The sequence below is a fragment of the Mycetomoellerius zeteki genome, unplaced genomic scaffold (genome assembly GCF_001594055.1).
Source record: "Mycetomoellerius zeteki isolate Tzet28-1 unplaced genomic scaffold, Tzet1.0 scaffold327, whole genome shotgun sequence".
Classification (NCBI taxonomy): Eukaryota; Metazoa; Arthropoda; class Insecta; order Hymenoptera; family Formicidae; genus Mycetomoellerius; species Mycetomoellerius zeteki.
The window spans coordinates 1,503,844-1,517,730 of NW_017257313.1; the positions used below are offsets into that span (position 1 = coordinate 1,503,844).

General features: G+C 34.5%; 3 protein-coding genes across 3 annotated transcripts in view; 2 read left to right on the forward strand and 1 right to left on the reverse strand.

The window, feature by feature from the left end:
- Positions 1 to 3,366, forward strand: part of LOC108725149 (prolyl 4-hydroxylase subunit alpha-1) — a 107,349-nt gene extending 103,983 nt beyond the window's left edge. Inside the window, exons 6-10 of the mRNA XM_018451964.1 lie at positions 81 to 347; positions 481 to 705; positions 794 to 859; positions 951 to 1,116; positions 1,799 to 3,366. Coding sequence (XP_018307466.1) covers positions 81 to 347; positions 481 to 705; positions 794 to 859; positions 951 to 1,116; positions 1,799 to 1,893 — 819 coding nt within the window. The 3' untranslated portion in view covers positions 1,894 to 3,366. The remainder of the gene's footprint in view (positions 1 to 80; positions 348 to 480; positions 706 to 793; positions 860 to 950; positions 1,117 to 1,798) is intronic.
- Positions 3,367 to 5,763: 2,397 nt separating this feature from the next.
- Positions 5,764 to 8,051, forward strand: LOC108725124 (putative transferase CAF17 homolog, mitochondrial). Its single transcript, XM_018451917.1, has 3 exons — positions 5,764 to 5,898; positions 6,038 to 7,188; positions 7,350 to 8,051. Exons 2-3 carry the CDS (start codon positions 6,062 to 6,064, stop codon positions 7,759 to 7,761), a joined length of 1,539 nt encoding a protein of 512 aa, XP_018307419.1. The 5' UTR covers positions 5,764 to 5,898; positions 6,038 to 6,061; the 3' UTR covers positions 7,762 to 8,051.
- A 99-nt stretch (positions 8,052 to 8,150) lies between these two features.
- LOC108725122 (nucleolar protein 12) lies at positions 8,151 to 12,883 on the reverse strand. The gene is made up of 6 exons (XM_018451915.1): positions 12,758 to 12,883; positions 10,378 to 10,520; positions 9,927 to 10,296; positions 8,899 to 9,857; positions 8,471 to 8,811; positions 8,151 to 8,327 (listed from the first exon to the last, which is right to left on the reverse strand). The coding sequence occupies exons 2-6, from the start codon at positions 10,493 to 10,495 to the stop codon at positions 8,151 to 8,153; spliced, it is 1,965 nt and encodes a 654-aa protein (XP_018307417.1). The 5' UTR covers positions 10,496 to 10,520; positions 12,758 to 12,883.
- Positions 12,884 to 13,887: the final 1,004 nt, after the last annotated feature.

The following is a 13,887-nucleotide window of genomic DNA, read 5'->3' on the forward strand; positions in this document are numbered from 1 at the left end:
TTATTTTCGACGATGTAAAATCTCGGGGTGCAATCTCAGTTTTCCGCAAGCGTCCATAAAGTTCGTTATCGCACTTGCAGAACTTCACTGTCGCCGAGGAAAGGGTGAAAACGTGGGAGGAAATGACGGAGAGGGAGAGGTACGAGATGCTTTGTCGCGGCGAAGTATCTATTCCGCCAGAGGTGGAGAAGAATCTTAAGTGCCGTTACGTCGACCGTGGAATTCCCTTTCTGAAGATCGCGCCGTTCAAGGAGGAGGAGGCGTATCTGGATCCGAGGATAGTTGTTTATCACAACGTGATCTACGACGAGGAAATCGAGACGATCAAGCGAATGGCTCAGCCTAGGGTAAATAATTGCGTTTACCGGAAATTATCACCCGAGAACGAACGTCTCTTCTGAGACGCCGTGTACACCGCCTGTTTCCGCGCGCCGCGAAATTGCAGGAATTCCTGAAGATAATGGCAATTACGTGTTGCAGTTTAAGCGCGCCACGGTGCAGAATTACAAGACTGGTGCCTTAGAGATAGCGAATTACAGAATCAGTAAGAGCGCGTGGCTCCAGGAGCACGAGCATAAGCACGTAGCGGCGGTGAGCAAACGCGTGGAGCACATGACAAGTATGTCTGTGGAGACGGCAGAGGAACTTCAGGTTGTTAATTACGGCATCGGTGGTCACTACGAGCCACATTTCGACTTTGCGAGGGTAAATTGACCATAAGGAGCAATCAAAGTGTGCCCTTCCGCAGCTATTTACCATCTGTTAATTAACTTGATCCACTTTACGTTTACAGAAAGAAGAGACGAATGCGTTCAAGAGCCTTGGAACTGGTAACAGAATTGCAACGGTTCTGTATTACGTAAGTTTCAACTCTGTGCGATTTGTTGCACGCTGACAGCTCTGGACATTGTCTCATTGTCTACAATGTAACATTGTCTCATTGTCTACAGATGAGCGATGTCGAGCAAGGAGGCGGTACCGTATTTACCGCTATAAACATATCACTTTGGCCGAGAAAGGGTAGCGCGGCATTTTGGCATAATTTAAAACCTAATGGTGAGGGAGATTTCAAAACTAGACACGCGGCTTGCCCGGTACTTACAGGATCGAAGTGGGGTACGTTGTTAAAGCGTTCTTATAAAGTTTAATATTTTAAAATTAAGTGAAAAGGCTCAATAAATTAAATAATATAACAAAGAAAGGCTACAAGCCTAAAATAAATTATTTAATATAAATTTTGACTTACATAAAAAAATAAAAAATAATATAAAACATACGTTTCGACCAATATCAGGTCATTCTCAATGTTGACAAAAAGTAAGCATTGTAATATAAAAATTAGAAATTATAATATTCGTTAACATAATTAATAAATCCTATCTTAAACTGTTTAACAAAAACGCAATCTAGGCAATGTCCAATTAGATAAATAAGATTCATAAAAGCGCCGAATACATGTCATCTTGTAAAATATCTTCCTATGATCGCTGAGATCTATTAAATATTTAATATTAAAAAGTAACTCAATAGTCATTAAATCACTTAAAATATATGAATAGATAACACAATAAAATTGTAGAGATCTGTTTTGTCAACATTGAGAATGACCTGATATTGATCGAAACGTATATTTTATATTATTGTTTACATTCTTATGTAAGTCAAAATTTATATTAAATGATTTGTTTTAGGCTTGTAGCCATTCTTTGTTATATTATTTAATATTTTATTTCACAAATGTTATATTATACAATTTATATTACATAACGTATTATATTTCACAACTTATTTTTTTCAGTGGCAAACAAATGGCTGCACGAAAGAGGTCAGGAGTTTCACAGACCATGCACGTTGGAGAATCAGGCGACAGACGAAGTGGACGTTAGGCACTGAAGAGATCATTCCTCGACAGTGACAGAAGAATAGATGAGACACGATAAATAAGATAGAAGAAGTACTAAGAAATACTTCAAAATTCCTTTAAATAATGAGACATTTTACTCTCGAAACGGCGATTTCGTAAGGAAGCGCGCGGTATACGAATTGTCGTTTAAGAACGAGTGAGAACGTTTCAGTCCGTGTGCAAAAAGCGACAGTGCAATTTAACATACGTAGGCAAACTGCGAGAACGTTACTCACGTTTATATGAAAGAACGTTCACCAGCGCATACAATTCACGTAACTTAACATTCATGCCGCAGACCTGTATGATGATCTTTCTTGTTCATACACTGTGGAACATAATCCCTCGCATTACGACAGCGATTAATGTTTCTTCGAGATACTCGGCTGCAGACGAAAATCAGTAAGAAGCAACAGAGACTACCCGAGCGAGATTAATCGGTCGCATTGTTTCCCGCGCTTCTTCCCTTTGAAACGGAATTCCCGTGAAGCCGAGATTGCTGCCACGTGAATCGCGGCAATTGCGATGTAACAAAGTTACTCTTTACGGAATGGATCTGCATACGTTCTGTTTGTAGTTCGATCCAGCATTGTCTGCAGTTCGTCACCTTGCAGTTTACGGCGAATGTAACGTAGAGTAGTTGTTTGGAGTTAAATACGTAAGCCGAAATAAACGGCGCGAGTATAAAGCGGAAAAATAAAAGAACATGCCTCAGTAACTCTTTCGCCCGAACGAAATAAATGAAAGTGGAGAAGAGAAAAAAAAGAAATAAAAATCGTATGGTTGCACCGATTCGTTGCATGTGGAGTTTTCGCCGTTTAAACGGACTTTCCATGGTGAAAACGAGATTCGCTCCGCTGTTCGCTCTCAAACTCGTAACGTTAATTATTTCTACGAGAAAATACGCTAATAAAGATATTACACTACGCATCATAGCCAAAGCAATAATAAATTGCGCACGTTCTGGCCAGTCTCCCCTTATCGTAATATATAGTGCGATGTAGAATACCGAAGTAACCATTAGTCCGTAGATTAATTGTAATTCGAGCGTGATCGTTAACGCGACGAAGTCGTATCTCAACTCTGACATTATCGTGCAATAACGAGGTATTTCCGCCAAGATGTTTCAAGACCGAGAATCTTCTTTCGCGACGGATCGTATTCGTCGACTGTAAATAGCGGATGGCACGTTGATCTTGTATCATCTGATCCTTCTGATCAGGCTGTATACGAATTGTTTGTATAAAGGTGGATGACGCTGTTTGACGGTGTTCGACGACGACGGTGCGCTTTTTAACGGCGATGTAACATATACGAGAATAAATCTTGCACGACGTTGTATTTGAAATCATCCTATTGTAGTGGTGCTTAAATTACAGTTAATTTTATTTTAAACGATAGAAAAAGATTCGCATTATTATACGAGATATAGCGTGAAAAAAAATAAAATAAAAGAACCAAGTCTGAGAAATAATCCTGGAAAATTGCGTAATTTATATTATAATATTGGATTTATATTTTCTTCTTTTTTAAATACTTTATATATATATATGTATGTGTGTATATATATATATATATATATAATGCAGTAAAAATGATTTATTTCTTACGTGCTGCGTTACTAACAACATTTACGTAAGTTTTATTCGTGTTGAAAATTTGAAAACCGCTGCTCTATGAAATTTGTAGACGGTCGTGAATGGTTCTCCAAATCGATTATTAGTATTTAGTATCAGCCAGTATCAACTTGAATATACGAAATATTGCTCCTAATCGAGATTCCAGTGATGAACGTGTGCGAAGACTGATGTATCGATTAGCACAATTACTGCGTATATATTATTTTAAAATTATGCTATATCTCGATAAAAAAATCATTTGGTTCGCTGAAAGTTCCACGATAGTAGCTCTATTAACTGTTAGGATCACATTTACTGTACTCATCTCTAGAATCATATATGACGCTTCAGAATTCATGTTAAAACAGCTTATATACGTCAAATTTTTTAATTTTTTTTAGATGTTCTCTTAGCACTGATTGATTTATTCAGATATATCAGTCTGATTACTTTTGTCGATGTTACAATTATTTATATACAATATAAAAGATCATGATGTTAATCTTTGCACATATTGTGAATTATAATTCCTTTTTAGCTATTTTGTATAATTACAACTTGAATTCCTTTATATTAGATACATTTGTTTAATTATGACTGTAAAAACTCGATTTTAAGGACCAACTCGTTTTTGTCGTAATTGACAGAAATGTGTACGTTAAATAAAGAATAATTTAAATTGACATTGAACTTTAGTTAGGAAATAAGTCTCGATCTAAAGGACACAGTTTTTTGCTACTTTTAGAAAAAATTTGCAAAAAAAATTTTCTACCAATAATCTTGTATATATCACTTTGCGAAATGTTATGTCACCTACGTCATTTAATATGGAACAATTATATAAAGAATAAGCAGAGAATGAATTATAAGATTAATGGTGACGAAAAATTAATGCAAAAACAAACAGTTCCGATCGCCTTGTTAAGTGCGAACGACTGATATCTATATCATAATTGTGATCACCATCGTTTTGTTAAGAAACGAAGAAAGTAAATAAAATGAAATGCATCACAGAAACACTGTTGAAATTCCGACGAAGCATGTCGGATCAACCTGCATAATAATTAGGGCCTTCCATATCACCTCTGCCTATTTCACAATCTCCTTTTCTTTAAATTAACATTTTTTCTTTAACATTGTTTTTAGATATGTGACATATATCCTTAAATAATCTATATATTGATTCCTAATTATAATATCAATATAAATTTTCATGCCCATAAAGTGATATCTCAGGGGAGTAAATAAAATGCCAATATTACCGTTTTTATAACTATCGAATACAGTTAATTTTTTTCGTGTCAGAATATTATCGCGCGATTCATTAAAGGGCATCAGTGTTGCGCTTAGATAATTAAAAATTATCTAGATATAGATAAGATAAATCACACAAAAATATAGATAAGATGAAGATGAACTTTACATTAATCTAGATAAAAGATGAAATTAAAAAAATTTTATCTAGATAATTTTTAAGATAATTTTGTTTTTAACTATTAGGCAGTAAAACGATTTATGCCTAATTTCTTCACCTCTAAATAACTTTATTATATCTAAGAGATATCTCCCAGAATACAATGGAGATATCTCTTGGATAAGAATATTCGCAACTTATCTGGAAGTGAAGAAATTGCAGGGTATTTGGATACAAAAAATGTATATTTTCATTAATCTTTATTTTTTACGAATAAAAATGTTTAGAACATTTCGTCTAACAAACTGTTTCTACGTGGAATTAATATTTGTTGTCCACAAATAAAAAGGCGCTCTACTGGCGCTGATAATGGCAATAATGTGTTATATTTAAAAAATTTGTTTGACATGCGGATACAAATTAAGAATATCTAGTTCCTTAGATTTATCTTCTAAATATGAAAGTACTTCAACGCTTTGAATTATGACTGATGTCATACTAATCCCAGTTTTATCTATATCATAAAAAAATTCTCATCATTGTTACTACTAGAAGTTATATAGAAACTTTTTTACAATACTCTTCTACAATCTTAGTTAATTTAAAAAATATTTTATCTAAGATAAGATAAAGATAAGATAAAGCCATTTCTTCATCTATATAATTATCTAGATAATTTTATCTAGATAACGAAAAACATTGAACAGCATCTTGTCTATCTAAATATTTTGTTAGATTTTATTTTATTATTACTTCTCTTTCATTTTTTTTCAATGTTTCAATTCTATATTTTAATATTTATTTCATTTTGGGTACAGAAAATGTAACAAGTGCAACAAAGTGCAGCTAGGACTCGTGATCATCTGATTTCGAGGCGCGGATGATTGGGCTTCTTTCAAATACCGGATCATATAATTAGAGAGAGAGAACTGATTGAAACATAATTGAATCACTACACAAATGTAAGATTAATATATCTCATATACAATATTACGCTATGCCGCGTATAGAAATAATTAAATATAAGATATTCGGAGGTTAGGCAGAATCATCCAAAATGCCGGTTCTAGGTTAGTGTACTTGCGTGTTTATTTTTCGTAGAAATAAAAGACCGTTTGAATCCACATGACGTTCGCTATGATGATTGATCGCATTAGTCGCTCCGTTCTCCACATGTGCAAGCGAAATAAAAGGATCAGTAGCCACCAGCAATTAGACACAGTTAGACATAGTTCGACCCAAGTCGATAGCAAGACCTTGGAACGCTTGATTGACAGGAGCATACTGCGCGTAAGAGGTAACGAAGCCTCTACCTTCCTCCAGGGATTGATTACGAACGATATGAAGCACCTCGACGAAGGGGCACCTAGCATCTACACTTTGTTCCTGAATATTCGAGGCAGAGTGATGTGCGATGCTATCGTATACAAGAGTGAGGAAAGCAACTTGTACTATGTAGAATGTGATTCGCAGACTGTCGATTCCTTGCAGAGACACCTGAAGATGTATCGCGTGAGACGAAAGATAGATATAGAACATGTAGGAGACAAACTCAATGTCTGGTCGATGTTCAATTCCACCAAACATCTCGATAATGGAGCTGCGGCAAACGAGACAGGAAAGTTCAAGCTAGAAGGAGTGATATTTCCATGTAGCACGTTTAACAGTAAAACCAGCAAGTTTGTCGACAACGTTATGATATACGAAGATCCCAGATTACCTGATCTAGGCCTTAGAATTCTCGCAGAGTCACAGATTGGCAGAAACGAGATAATTAAACATCTAGATGCTGATATACCTCCATCAGAGAGTCTTGGAGATTATAAGGCGTTTCGATATAAACTGGGAATAGGAGAAGGCATGCATGATCTACCACCTGGGAAAGCATTGCCTTTAGAGATCAATTGCGATTATTTACATGGCGTTAGTTTTCACAAGGGCTGCTACATCGGCCAGGAATTAACCGCGCGTACATATCACACGGGGGTAGTCAGGAAACGTCTGATGCCTTTGTTGTTTGATAATGTTATAGATAAACCGTTTACGTATGATGAAAAAATTCTCAACGAATCTGGCAATGCGGTAGGAAAGTTCCGAGGATGTATCGCTAAGTACGGATTAGGCTTGATGCGTATAAATGAATCTCTTAGTGCCCGACAGCTTAATGTATCTGGTATAAATGTAAGGGTAGTAAAACCTGCATGGTGGCCTCAAGAATCACAAAAAGAAATGGCTTTTGCCAAAGATACAAAGTAACATTAGGATGTTTTTAAATATTGCAAACTTATGTAGGAAATAAATGTATATGTATGCGTGGCGCATGTAAAATTATAATATATTTATACATATAAAATAAATTTATACCCAAACTCGATAACACATTGAGTGGCTTCTGTTCCTTGTTGCTTTATAGGAAGGAGGATCTCGCCGATACGTCAGCAGGCGAACCTAGTATCAGTAAGCAGACGCAGCAGGATGCTTCTACGAGTCAACAGACGGCAATGAACATGGGCGGCACTTTCACATGCTCTTTTTGTCTTTTAAAGGAACGCTACGATTATAAAGGCACAAGGCCACCGTTCGCTCGGCAATTCGTTTATTCAGAAGAGTGTTATATTATGAAAGATCCATTCAGTTTGCCAAACAAGGGCGAAGTCTTGGTCTTGGGCGCCAATTGCAGCGTGTGCGAACATGCGGTATGCCTAGGATGCAGCATATTTTACAAGAGACGTTTCTGTTCAAAGTGTGCGTCCAGTAACGTGCAGCATTTACCATCCCAGTTACATGGTAAAATCAGGAACTTAACAAAACAAGCAGATTCTTAAAAACAATGTAATTTCTTGTTAAAAACATTTATTAAAAAGCAGTGGCAGTTACATTATAACAGTATAGGAGGAGATATAATATATTGGAGGTATTCTCGTTTACACCTATGTGTGATCACAGTTTTAATGAGAACTGTAGTGTCTCTTGTAACATTGTCAATATCTATTTTTTTTCTACAATATTAAACGAACATGCAAAAATGTTTTTGAAAGAATTTTACATGATAATTGTCTAACAATTCCTAAAATACATGACAATATTAAATTTCTACAGAATATAGGATCCTTCATTAGTGCCAACATTTCTTTTAAAATTAAATGAACGCTTGAAAAATCTTCGATTATAAAAAAATATTACGTAAAAATAAGTTAAGAATTCATCAAGTACATTAATTTTTTTTAATTGATTTAGCTGTAAGCTTTTCTGCCATTTTCTTCTTTTTCTTATCAAGTTTGTTTTTCTTCCTTTTATTTTTTAAATCGACCATTTGACCTTGAAATGCAGTAGACTTTTTTTTATCTTCCTCTTGCTTTTTATGTTTCTTAATGTTTCTTTCAGGTTCAACCTACAAAAAGAAGAGAAGAAATCGCAATATTAATTCTATCTTTATTTTTAAGAAATGTAATTCTTTATTTAAACAAAATCTGCATTTACTATATTAACAAAAAATTTACAATAAACGTATTTACGAATAGTTAAAATATTTACATTACGTGCTGCAGGTTCTCCTGAATTCTTTTTAAATTTTTTTGATGATAGAATATCTCCAAGCGAAAGAATTCGTTTTATTCCTTGATTCCTTCGCTTTATTTCTTCTGTCAAATTGTTAAGAGATAGATTTCGACGATAAGGATATGGCAGCACTTTTATTCGCCGTCCATTAAGTTTTACACCGTCTAATGTAAGAGCATACTTTACAGCCGCCTCATTATTAAAGGAGACATAACCAAAACCTTTATTTAGCCCCGATATTGGATCACGTACGTTTCGTATACGTACTATGCTTCCACATTGCTTAAACATTTCCCAGAGATCGTTGTCAGGCATTGCTGAAATATTAAAAAAACATCATTCCATTATTATTCTCCATGCTAAATAATTGCGACAATTGATCAACAATGATTTATTATACATACTTTTTCTTATATTTGTTACATATACAGCATGGTCAGGCTCTTGTTCAGTTAGATCAGCAGTTATCACATTTAAATAATTTCTAGCAAACATCATTCCATGCATATGCTTCATTGCTTTTAAAGCGTCTTGTCTGCTTTTATATAGAACATTTACTGAGAATGTTTCTAGATCTGGATAATCCCGATTTAGCCAATCCAGAGGCTCTAGTGGCTGCATTTTTAAATCAGTGAAGAATGCTGGATAAGGTCTCGCTTCAAATATCTCGTACTTTCCAAATTCAGCACACATTTCTGCAATCTCGTAACTTGGCGTTGGTTTTGGAATATTATCAATGAGAATAATTCTTCTTGCTAGGTTGTCTCTCTCTGTTTTTGTTATGTTATATTTTCCTATAATACAGTTATTGAATTCTTCATTGGCTTTCCTTATTGCATTATCACTCTCAGACTCTTCTTCACTAGTAATATCGTCTTCATCACTATTACTATCTTCATCTTCTGCATTAAAATCTTCATCATCATCGTCGTCTGCAATACTTTTCCCCAAAAGTGCTTTTGTACCTAATTCTGCATCCTCATCATCGCTATCGTCATTAGTATCATCAGAAGTATTATAATCTAAATTGGAATTTTCCTTTACTTTAGGATCTATTTCAACGTATTGTTTAACAATCTTAAACTTAGATTTTTTAATGTTATCTTTCTTTTTCTCTCCCTTATCTCTTCTTATCTCTTCATCTTCATCTGTATCATATTCATCAGTTGTATTCTCAGTTGTATTCTCAGTTGTACTCTCATCGCTTTCGACTTCGTCATCATCGGTGTCATCATCTCTCTTCTGAACTTTCTTATTTTTCTTGGTTTTAGATTGTAAACCTTTAAACATTTTTACACCTTTACGCTCACTCATCTCTTCTTCATCACTATTGTCATCAACTGTTGTCTCTTCTTCATCAGAGTCATCATCATCATCATTATCATCATCATCTTCATCATTATCATTATCATCATCCTCATCACCATCATCATCATCATCATCATCCATGTCTTCTTCTTCCTCACCCTTTTCATAATCTTCATCGTCATCGTCTGATTCTGCTAAGCTCTTGTCAAAAATATCTGGGACATCTGAATCGGTTTCAAATGTTTCATCTGATTTAAATGAACTATCATCACTTTCAGTGATGTTAGAATTAGACTTATCCAATTGCTTTTCTGTCTTTCTAGAGTTGAAAGTCTTCTTACCAATTTTTTGTGCTTTGCTTGAATTCGTGCTTTGCTTTAAATTTCGTTTTTTGTTTGGAGAATCTTGCTTTGATTGCTTTGCTGCATTACTATTTGGAGAAGGCTTTTGATATTTCTTTGGAACCTTGTTTTTATTTGGAGTATGCTTTTGACCTGAAGGTTTATTTGCAAAGGAGACTTTTGGGGAAGGCTTTCGAAGAATTTCCTTTGAATTATTGATTAAAGTTACCTTACCTTTGGATGTATTTTTGAGTTTGGAATCTTTGTTCTTTTTTATAGAACCACCTTTTATTTCATGCAACTGCTGTTTTCCTTTATTTGCATTATGCTTCAATGCTTTTGCCTTACCCATTTTTCTTTCTATAATATTTTTCTTTCTACAAGAAAAAGATATGATTGTAAGAAAACTTGTGCATAGGTCTAAGATAAAGAGAAAGATAAAAAGAAAAAGAGAAAGATAAAGAAAAAGAGAAAGATAAAGAGAAAGATAAAGAAAAAAATAAAGAGCAAAAGATAAAAAGGTAGAGATTAAATGAAGTATTGTTGGGTGAGTCAAAAATTCATGCCTAATTTATTATTAAAAATTCAAGCAGCTAAAATTTCGTTAAAAATAAACGAAATTTAAATAAAAACGGGTTCTTAAAGCTTAAAATCTGTACTTTCGAAAGATCACTGGTTTTTGAGTCTCTGTGAGTTTGGTAAATATTACATATAGGTCGGTCTTTTCATAGTCAAATCTTAAGCTGATTCTACAATGAGTCGGTAGTCCGAAGTCTTATCGGTGAAGATGCTCAACAGCCGACTTGTGCGACTAATGCCTAAATTCTAAGCAGAATCGTAAGGCTCGTAACATGTTCCTGTAAGACTTGTAAGAAGTCTTACAGTGTTTTTTAAGTGCTTACACCTTTATACAATATTTTTTCAGACAGCTTCTTACTAGCCATAAAATTTACAAGAAATCGTAGATATTTACGAATAATCGTACGTCTTACGATACATACGCATAAAATTAGAATACTAGTCATAAGTTCTTACAAGTTTTACGAGAACACATTACGAGTCTTACGATTCTGCTTAGAATTGACCCATAAAACTACCGATTTTCTTAAGACACCAAATTCGACTTTATTCCTTCCTACTAGTCGAGTTAAACGACTCGCTGTACAACTAACTAGTAGATGCGAAAAATCATAGTCACCTATTTAGGTTAAAACTGGTTAAGACTTAAGATTTCCGACTACCAATTCATTGTACAATCAGCTTTATTCTACAATAAGCCATTAGTCATAAATCAAAAGTTAGAAGCTGGAAATTGACGACTGTAATTGGTCAATTTCCAGCTTCTAACTTCTGATTTATGACTAATAGCTTATTGTAGAATGCGTGTTATATTTAAGACCGTCTTAAATACAGTCTTAAGAAGTCACGAACCAATTAGAGAGTCATATTAACATCTTAAGACATTACTTAAGACGATTTTGAAATAAGAACGGACTATGAATACCGGTTATAGAAAACTACGAATTAGACAAAATGGCGATTTTTTTCTAGTTTGTGGGCTTCACCCGGCCAAAAAATTTGCCAACATTTTTTACTTTCTAACATGAAAACTTAAGGTTTTTCCTACGAAATCGTTTTTAAAATATAAATCCTAAATTTTGTTACAGAGTTATCGCGATTAAATGAAAAGAACTTTTGATTTTAATTATTCATAAAACCTGATCTACAATGTGTATTTTGTTTTCTGTTTATTGCTTTCGGCTATTTCTTGCATTTTGTCTTTTGCCTCTTATACCGTTTTTCCTTTTCTGCCGCCAGAGATAAAAATTAACGAACTTTGGAAAAAACAAGAAACACGTGGCAAAAAATAAAATTATTGATAAAACGATTACAGAGGGAAAAAAAAAAAGAGGTAAAAAGCAAGAATCGGGAAACAATTGTCGAGCACATTGTAGATCAGGCTTAATTCCATCAAAAACAAAACAGATTCGAGTTGAAACTTCAAATTAAATCTATCAATAGTATAATTGCCGCCAGAAAATATTGCGTCACAAATTTACATACAAATTCGTATGGAATCGGCCACTTTTGCACTCATTTGCATGGAAAAAAATACTCAAGATGTATAAATATTAAAGATACTTGGATTCTTTCCGTAATCGATACTGGCTGCTTTTTTTTCCTTTTAGGAGACACAGTCGACACAACTCGGCACAAGTGTCTTTCTATCTTTGCCACTCTCTGAATCTCAAGGAGAACGACGCTTGTGTCGACTTGTGTCGATTTGTGTCATCAAATGGAAAGCAGTGACTGAAAGTTTCACGATTATCAATTTAGTAAGTTATCACGTTTTTTAAATTAAAATATTTAACGAATATTAAAATATATCATTAATAACGGACAACAAATGTTATCTTATATAAAAAAATAATACAAATAACTGAAAAGGTACAAGGGTCACATTGGCTTGCAACGAACGCTTTCCAACGGTTTCGAATCCACGTGGTATATGAGATAAAGAAGTTATGGCTATCGAACAAATATTTAATTGAACAAATAAAAGATTGCACCGTAAAATATAAATAATATTTTCTAATCACTACAAATGCTTTACCTTCGCTAATCAGAAAACTGATTTTTCGAAAACACCACGATCAATTCGATGTACTATTCGAGCCGTTTGTGATCCACGTCTGATTCCGCTCTCGAATGAAATGGAAATAACGCGTGGAATGCGATATCCAAGCGAAACAAAATTGAAAAGAAAGCGTCGGTGATCGGAGCGCCAACTAGATGCTGTTTTTTGACAATTGAATCGATTCTTGAGAATCGATTTAGGAATGGACGATACGCTTATCGATATATACGAAAAAATGGCTGCGTTTAGCAGACTCAACAGTTTTGCAACCGTTTTATGATTGTCTGCTGAGATAGGACCATTCTTCTAGATCTAAAAGTATGATCCAATTAGCGCGAAGGAAACTTACAACAGTTGCAAAACAAACGTTCTGCTGAACGCACCCATTGTTAGAAATTCCTCTTTTAGTAAAAAAGAAATAATTTTTTTAACAAATAGATCAATTTGAAATAACCTCAAACGATTTCTTACCAATGTTAGCAAAATATCGTCTAGAAACCATCTTTGAAACTATTTCAAATTGATTTTTTCGTAAAAACATCGTTTTTTTTTCTAAAGGGTAATTTCTAAGGGTGCTATTTTGTTTGTGTGTTTTTGTAGTACAAGTATGGTGCTTTCCACCAAGGACACAGTCAGACACTGACTACGTTTACACTGCTTCATTTACGCCGAAGTTACAACATCGATGTTATGAAACTGGCCAATCATACGTGAAAAGAGACTTCTAACCCCGGATCTCTACAATAGAGTTTTAAGTCTTAAGCCATAAGAAATGGGCGAATCATAGTCGATTATTCTCCTCGAATTCGACTGTGATTGGTCAATTTCTTACGACTTAAGGTTTAAAACACCTATTGTAGATCCGGACTAAGACTTTATGCATAACACATAAGGCATAAGAAATTTAACCAATCAGAGTTCTTTATTTCATGGAAAGGAAAGAAACAAAGGACTTTGATTGGTTCATTTCCTTATGCATTACGTGTTATGCGTTATGCTAGAGCTGTGCTCCCCGCTTTACTCACTCCAACGCACTTGTTAGAGTGAGTAGGAGCTATGGTATGACTATTGGAGCATGTTGGAGTTTGTGACGCGAACAAATCTAT